Source organism: Sinocyclocheilus rhinocerous, unplaced genomic scaffold (genome assembly GCF_001515625.1).
Source record: "Sinocyclocheilus rhinocerous isolate Xijiao unplaced genomic scaffold, SAMN03320098_v1.1 scaffold1065, whole genome shotgun sequence".
Taxonomy (NCBI): Eukaryota; Metazoa; Chordata; class Actinopteri; order Cypriniformes; family Cyprinidae; genus Sinocyclocheilus; species Sinocyclocheilus rhinocerous.
In genome coordinates, this window is record NW_015628720.1 from 1,409,680 (window position 1) to 1,419,015 (window position 9,336).

At 34.6% G+C, this 9,336-nt stretch overlaps 1 protein-coding gene across 1 annotated transcript in view; it reads right to left on the reverse strand.

Moving 5' to 3' along the window:
• The window catches only part of LOC107738361 (nuclear factor of activated T-cells 5-like), a 36,919-nt gene that overhangs the window by 14,227 nt on the left and 13,356 nt on the right, over positions 1–9,336 (reverse strand). Inside the window, exon 2 of the mRNA XM_016550110.1 lies at positions 805–930. Coding sequence (XP_016405596.1) covers positions 805–930 — 126 coding nt within the window. The remainder of the gene's footprint in view (positions 1–804; positions 931–9,336) is intronic.

A 9,336-nucleotide genomic window follows, 5' to 3' on the forward strand; every position in this document is an offset into this window, starting at 1 on the left:
TTTTCAGACTGATGAGCTTTGTAAAAATCGACGCGTTTCAGAAAGGCGGGGCATAGAGGAGAAACAATAATGTACATTATGTGGAAAATAATGTGTTTTTTGAACCTTAAACCACATAAACACATTTCATTACACCAAATACACAAAATAATGTTCTTTTTAGCAGCATCATATGACCCCTTTAATGTTGAGTATGTTAAATACCAAGTTAAAAAATGCTTTTGATTTAAATGTAATTAAATATTGATATTTAATTACTATTTGCAAAAAATATTTGCTACTCTGATGCCCCAATAAAAGTTTAGTTTTCTCTGAAATGTCTTTTTTCCCCACATTAAATAATTTTTTTTGATGGTTTTCCTTATATTTTTTTTTCAGCAAGGCCCAACATCACAAAGGAACAAGATTATGTTTAGACCACAAACCCAATCTATATGCAATCAGATATATTTTCCTGATTAAATAACAGAGTATTATTTTAATATTTACCATTAAAACAGCTTTCTGTGCTTAAACGTCCCTATTTTCTGGTCCTATTGTGAACAATTCATTGCATTCGGTGCATGTTACTCCAAAAAAAAGAAATGTTAGTTGTCTGTTAACTTTTATCAAAAGCTTGCTCCACCTCTGATGTCACCACACCCTCCCCTCAAACCACCTGTCATATAAAGACCATTTTTCTTGAACCAAATTAATCAACCACAAAAAATGTGGGCAGGTGAATATGCATCACGATGCAGGCCTTAGCTCCAGTCTTCAGCATCTGAGAGAAAAGATGGTTTAAAATACGAAAACAAAGCTTACCTGTGGCGACAGCCGTCGGCGGCGGAGGTCCTGCCTCTCCACCACTTTTTTGACTCATAGCGGCTGCGTTCTGCTCTCTAGAAGACGGCAGCTGCAGCTCTTTCGGAAGAAGATCATATACCGATTCTAGAGGGAATCAGACAGAGAAATCTATTAAGTCTCAGACTAGGGCTGGACAATAATTCAATATCAATATGTATCGCGATATAATTTTTTTCAATAACGGTGATATGATTTTTAAACACATTTCCGATATTTTGATATACATTACCAGTGTTTCCCATACATTGATTTATTTGTGCCGTTTGACTTCGTTGAATATACAAAAGATTTCTATTTCAGATAAATAGTGTTCATATCGATATCGGAATTATATCGTATCGACCGAAATTAAGAAATATACCATGATATCAATTTTGGCCATATCGTCCAGCCCTATCTCAGACACAGTAAAACACAGCAAGTCAAAATAGCCTTGCACAGATTTCTTTGTGGCAACTGATATATGCAGCAAATTTCCAATATCTCATTTCAAGTGGATTATCACCCAGGCAGGGGTGATAATCAGCACAACATTTATTTCAGTACTTTTCCATGACCATAAAAGTCATCTACATCTGTCAGTCCAATTCCAGGTATACAGTGTCTTTCTGAACCCCACACGGCCTGGCCATCAACATGGAAACAGTCCTGACTGCTTATTTTACACCAATAGTAAGTGATAAATACCATTTTTGGCATGCCAGAGGCCTTAGTCACTGCTCTGTGATTGTAGTGGGTTATTTTAACAGAACAAGAACACAATGCCTTCAAACCTTGCTCGCTATTCTGATGAGTACAACTTTGAAAACTAGGCTGCTACAAGGGATTTGAGAAGTTGAGAGGTGATTTTCACTGATCCCAGCAGTCAGGCCATATCAAGCACAAAAAATGGATAAAATAAATAAATAAATGAATATAACCGTCACCCATCTGTCCAGAGACAAGCTCAAGGTCATGTTAGAAGGTCATGACATGCAGTTAAACAAATAAAATATTTCTAATTTTTCTGTTAGTGTTTTATTTTAATTGTTTTTATTTTTTAATTACTGATTCATAGCATTAGGCGGCAGAATTTGTTTAAAAAACATTTTTTTTTATTCATTATTTTGTTGTATATTGAAATTGCAATTTGAACTGCAATGTGATAAACACTTAAACCTCTCATATTGGTGCTGCTGAAACATCCAGGCATAAAGAATGCCACACTTTGATGCTAATAGAAATAGTTGCTTTTTAAGGCTGTTCACACCTGGCTTCGATTTTTACTAGAAACCAATGTAGCGTCTGGACCAATCAGACACACCATTTTTCATTTGATTTAACAAATCAATTATTCATTAGATTAACAAACGTTCACAGACCCCTCACCCAATAAACATACTGGGTGCCAAGTTGTCTGAGAACAAGGCCCAGGAGAGGTCAAGTAAATATCTACAGCGGATCTAAATATTTATAATTAATTATAACTAGTTATGATTAATTATTCATATTTCCGCATGAATGAGCTGATTCGCTACACCAAATAAGACTGAAGAGTGTTAAAAACAAACAGTCTTTGCATTGACTTTGTAGCTGGACTCTTTAAATTGGACTCAAACATCTTTTTAGTTGTGATAGTGTCTCAGAAAATCCACACTGTTGTTTTTAGGAATGCAGTCTATCTTAATAATAATATTAATAAAATATGATTACATTTTTATTGTATTTTAAAATAAAAAGTCATTCGACATTTTACATTGCAAGTTATAATGCTTCACTTTCAAATGTTAAACCTTCAAGCTTTTATTTTGGCAGAAATCTGCAGGGGAGACCTTTAGTATAATTGACAACAGGTTTACAAATTAACTGATAAAAGGTTGAAAACTTACGGGTAACACTTTATTTTAAGGACCAATTCTCACTATTAACTAGTTGTCCATTAGCATGCATATTACCAGCATATTGGCTGTTTATTAGTACTTATAAAGCACACATTAATGCCTTATTCTGCATGACCATATTATCCTCATACCTAAACTACCTTATTACCTATAATAAGCAGCAAATTTATTGAGGGAAAACTCTTAGATAACAGAGAATATTGTGTTCCCTAATCTAAAGAGTTACCAACTTAGGTCCACAAAAATAAGCAACATGCAGAGATGAGTTTTTGTAGATCAGAATTTAATGTGAACCGAGCCGTTCCGAGACACTGAAAACACCTGATCATGAGCTGCTTGTGTGTAAATGAACACTGAAACACGCAACGCATTAGACTAAGTTGCAGCCTTTTGCGATTTGATAATTGCAATTTGCATGATATTGCAATTTTAATTTAACTCACAAACCCCCAGGGGTTCACCGTTTGGGAAACCCTGTTCTAGGTATTGTCCAGTTTTTACAATCACTGAGTCTTTTGTCCACTTGAAATTGTTTGAAAGACTTTTTTCCATCAGCTGAATGATTGGTATAAAGGCTTGACCTATTAAACATTAGTGGCATCAAATGGAATCGCAAAACGTAATGGCTTACAAACAGGTTTCCCAAACACAGACAAACAGGTAACCACACCCCCAAGTCACGCCATTGGCTGAACAAGGCTGACATGTTAAACCGCTCCAACAAAGCCAGCATGTTTGTGGAACGCCACAGTGTTTACTATCTACATATGATTTACTTATAGCAGCCTCTGCACATAGGAGAAAAAAAATGATTTTCCAGATCTGAGTATGTCTGGATATGTTCACACTTTTTCCATCTGCATGTATATTATAATACCTCGTGCTCAAAAGATGCCAAGCAGTCCTGTTCAAAATAAAGTGTGAAAAGCACCGGTGTGTTTAGAGGCCTCTTAAATTCTGAGAACAAATGCATCTCTTATACGGCCTGAAATAGATGCAAACATGGGGGCAGGTAAAGGCAAATTCTCAGTATGGCTATGATGTGAACACAGTTTACAGAGGCGAGACGGGAACCAACAGACACTCTCTGTTTCTAACTCAAACAAGCCTAGGAAAGTGGATTTTAAAGGCCTTGAGACCAAAAACATCACAGTTCTCTTACGCAACCACCATTACTTTTTCCAAATTGTTTCCAATCATTGTCTGGAGGAAAACGCTAATATACCTTGATTTTTCCCTTTTATAATTTACAGCATGTCTCAAAATGTATGGTATCAGATGGCAGTACCATGTTACTTTGACATACACTTTTCATATACTGTAGGCTTATTTCAATTCTGGAGCTTGCATCTTTCTGGAGCTTTAATAGTGAAGGTTTAGTGATATTTTACAGACTTGTCATGGCATGTTGCTTATGAAGAAGGACCAACTTGCAGATCAATAGCATTGTATGGAATTCGCCTCTGGATCATCAAAACTCTTGCTCTTACTCGTATATTGAGTAACTGCATCTGGTACCAATTAACATCAATAGGTTTTTCTAATGCACAAAAACACATGAATCACTTATAAGACATGATAGTGCCCAAATCCTGCTCTTTCCCTGCTTAACCATTACCAATTTCTGTCTTAGGCTGGTCTGCACATGCAGGAACATGTGCCGTGTGCACAGGGCCCTTCAAGTAAACAGATTGCCAACCACATAGACAGAAAATATGCGCTAAGACTGCGGCTGCAGAATCAGTACCTGGACTGTTTCTAAGTGTTTCCACTCATTTTTAAGAGAGAAAACTCCTATTTTGCTGCATAGTTTCTTCCCACACAAACAAAACACAGTGGTTGCTGTTCATGTCCCAAAACAGTTTTTCTTTCACTAGGGAAAAGAAAAACAAAGAGCAATATCATTAACTCGGTAAACATTATGATTTCATTGCTTCTACAAAGCAATTTCTCACTTTCCAGCTCCTTTCTTGTTCAGACTAGATCTGAAGCCAAAACACACCTGCACTGAATTAAAGGGATAGTTCACAGTCATTTAATCTTCCTTGTGTTGTTGTATGCTGCGGTCAAGTCCTCCTGGGACGTTCGTACTTACGAGTTGACAAGTCGTAATTACGACGTCAGGTGCGTTCAAGTCAGTTTAGTCGGCACAAGATGGCGGTGTACCTTCTTTTAATAAATTACAAGAAAATACAACAGGGTCTGTTAACTCTGCTTATAGAAAATGAAGAGCAAAGAATTCGCATCAGGTGTGTTTTGCATTTTTTATATTTCATTGACACGCCCCCAACTCGGAAACTCGGGGCTTAAAGAAAATTTCGAGTTTCCCACTCGTAATAACGACTTTGTGGTGGCGTTCATGTGCGTTCAACTCGTAAATACGATCTATCCGACATGACTTGAACGCACCATTACACGCAGAAGATTTGCTTTTTTTCCATGTAACACACAAAAAAATTAAAAATCTACAGAATCTTCATGTTGCTCTTTTTCATACTATATTTGGGTGAAATATCACTGTAATTCATTTGTAATTCATTATCAAGTGTGATAATATAATGTACCAACCATCAACCTTTTAATTATAAGTGCTAATAAATCAGCTGCTGTAAACATAAGAGAAGCTATTTTCCACTAAAATACAAGCTGAAAAATGAACAAATTAAGACAGACATAGAAATGTATTTAATGTAATATTAAATATGTATTTAATGTAATATGTAAGACATATTTAAATTTTACAGTACTCTAAAATATAATTTCTTAAATACTCAATTTTTTTTTTTTTTTTCAATTATAAATATTACAACAGTTTCTCATGTTGTTTAAACCCGTACCCTCTGTGGGACGCCTAAGTTTACTTCACTATATTACAATTAAATCCTAATCTAATCATGACAAACTATATATCGTTGGAAAGGTCTAAGACTCCTAAATAGATATTTTACCAATGTTTTTGTAAAAAAATTATGTAGGAAAAGTAATAGATTAATTTATGACAAGAGTGCACCTCAAAAATCTACATCATATCAGGAGTTCTGACCTTTGTCAAAAAAAGTCTTCTTCATTGCCTTTTTCTCTATCACACTTTAGAAATCATCAGAAATTATATATCAATTGAAAACTTTAAATCTCAAAATTCATCCTTTGAAACCCATTTTAAAATCAAACATTGCATTATTACCATGAAAATGGTACATCAATATCATGTTACAAAATATTTTCGTTCATGAATTATAAAAATTTAAGTTTGGATAGTGCACTTTCACGTCTGTGTTCAAAAATGTGAGTGACAGTTAAAGGGTTAATAAATATTTATTTATTTATTCATTCATTCATTCATTCATTTATTTATTTATTTGGTAGTTATTTACATATAATCAAACTTTTTGGCAAAATTGTTTAAATCTCAATCACACTTTTTATCAGAAAAATCATTAATTCATTCATTCATTCATTTATACAGCCCTAAATAAAATCATGGCCAGTGGTGCTAATCCTCATAATACAGAAGTTTGGCCACACAAGGAAGATGCATGATTCTGTGCATGAAAGGGGAATAGAAAAGAAGGGAAAAAACACATTCTGCAAGTTCATTCACACTTTCATTCACTATTGCAGATTCTTGGCACTTGTTCTAATTAGCCCTGGGTTACACGAGAGTGCCAGTGTTTTTGGCTGTTGGCCCTTCAAGTCCCCCGTTACCCCTTCCACCTTTAGCCCCTTGTGCTTTTCCTCTTGCTAGCTTTTTGGCTTGATCTTCTTGCTTTATTTAACTAGCTAAACAGGTTTTGTGAAGTGTCTGTGAGGCTTGTCAAGCAGAAATGTGAACTATCACAAATCACAGAGGAAACAGAGGTTGGAAACAGATTCCAAAGGAGTATGTGACAATATAGAAAGACTGAGCCTATGAATATTAATGCTCAGACTCAGTCATCCAGTCATGCTACCTATCTAATATTCAGGACCAAACTTGATATTATTCATGAATTGATGGGCTTTGCATGAATCAGATCACCGCATTTGGTCATTTGCCAAGACCTTGCGAGACATTTTAATGTTTTGACAGGAAGATTCAGTATCAAGCTAGTTTCATGTTTGCTAAGATATGTATTGTTATTTATTAGATTTAGATTAATTTATAAGATATATTTATTTCTCTGCATTTCTCCTCTTCTCTAGCTTACTTCCTAATTTAGTTGTCTAACAAACCTGACATATTATGGAAAGTGTTGGCTTTTAGAAAAATTGTTTGTGTTCCCCTTTTATACGTTGCTTTGGATAAAAGTGTCAGCAAAATGCATAAATGTAAATAATATAATAATATTTGATATGTAAATACAATGTGTTAACAAAACTGTTATCTTACCTAATGATTTTAACTTTATTGAAATATTATTAGAAATACAACTTAACACATAAAACTCTCAGTAGCACAATTATTGACTATTTTTTCAACATAAATGTAAGGACTCCTGAAATCAGTGAGTTCTGACACTCCTCAGATCCAGAATCAAAAATGTGATTTTACTGCAAGCCAACAGAGGTGAGCAATGCACAGTATTTTAATATCTTAAATGGGTCCTAGCACCTGATATTAGGGCTGCACGATTATGACAAAAATCATAATTGTCGATTATTCCCTTGAAATTGTAATTGCGATTATTAAAGGCAGAGTAAGTGATTTCTGGTAGCCAATGTTGATATTTGAAATCACCAAAACAAACATGCCCCTACCCCAAAAGGTTCTTGCCCCTATTTTGATAGCTTCTTAAGCACGCAGAATAACATAAGTGGACTTTGAACGATTAATTGCCGTTTTGAACGATTACGTAATTGTGGCATCCATAATTGTAATTGCGATTAGAAATTTGATTAATTGTGCAGCCCTACCTGATATAGACAGTGCCTTTGAAGGTTTACAAGGTAAAAATCTCCATTCAAAGGACAAGAGGGATTCAAGCTGGGAATCATTTATAAAACTCCACAAATGTTTATTACCTGTTCCTGCCTGCTGCCGAAGGCACCATAGCAACCAGGAGCAAAGCGCAGCCTACATCTCCAAGTATTCTGAGCATTAAGTAGGTGGTAAAGGGAAATTTAAATGGGTGCTCTATATGAGGAAAAAATAAAGTAACTGTTGCTGCCCTAAAGCAAGGACTACCAACCCAGACAGAGGGAGAGATAACAAAGTAGAACTTGTCTAAAGGTGTACATTTATATTGTTAATCAAACTGTGTGTATGTGTGGCTTATATGACATGATTAACATGTCCTATAGATAAAATGAAGTTAACTGTCTTATATAAAGTTTTCATATGGATGCAAAAATCAGTGCTTAAAGGAATAGTTCACTCAAAAATTAAATTTTAAAATTTACTCGCCTTCAGGTCACCCAAGATGTAGAGTTTGTTTCTTCATCAGAACAGATTTAGAGAAATGTAGCATTACATCACTTGCTCACCAATGGATCCTCTGCAGTGAATGGGTGCCGTCAGAATGAGAGTCCAAACAGCTGATAAAAACATCACAATAATCCACAAATAATCCACGCCACTCCAGTCCATCGATTAACCTCTTGTGAAGAAAAAAAGCTACGCATTTGTAAGAAACAAATCCATCATAAAGATGTTTTTAACGTCAAATCGCTGCATTTTGCAACAGAAAGTCATGAGCAAAACGACATCTAAGATTACAAGCCAAAATACTAAGTGATCTGTTATGAAACTAATCAAGTGTCACCCAAACTCTGACGGAATTACTGTAGTTATGATAATGCTGCTTGTTTGCAAACTTTTTTATTTAGAAAAACTGGAAATGTTATTAAGAAATTAAACACAATTTAGTTTGTGATTCTGTAAGATTAAAGATTCTGATTTGTTTTTTGCAACAAAAAAATATATATTTATTGAGGTGGAAAATAAATATGATTTCAGTGTACATCTTTTTTTTTTTTTTTGGCTTCTAGCGCTTAATTAATTTTTAAATATAAATCATTTTGTGACTCCTGGTCCTCTGGTTGAAATCCACCGCCTTACTGTCACTGAAGCAAATATGCTACATTATGTGAGCTAATTTCATTTAGGCCACAGATGAAATTATATTTAGACAGTAATTTGCATGTAATTGTAAGCAGATAAATAACTACACAAAAATGAGGGCTCTTTTTGAGCATAGTTTACTAAACCTTAAATCAGTGCAAAATGTTTGGAATTTTAAAAAAGTCATGTCATGCAATTATTTTGTTTTCATGATCAATCAGTGGTATCATTTCTGAGTACTTCATTTAAGTATTTCAATTTTAAGCACATAATTTTTGTCATTTAAGTACTTACAATTTACATGTTAGGAAAATTATATGATATCTCAGTCACATCACACCTTGCAGTACATCTTTACTTTTTACCATTGTCCTAAATTGTGATTAGACTTGTGCCGGTATTCGGTAATGCGAAATATCACGGTAGTGAATATGCACGATATTGTTATCCTGGGCTCTTCTAAATACCGTGAATAATTATATATTACAAGTTATTCAGAATTTTGAATGCATTTTAAGAATACTTCTCCCATCAACTGGTCAAAATGCACAACACCGCTGTATGCTGCGT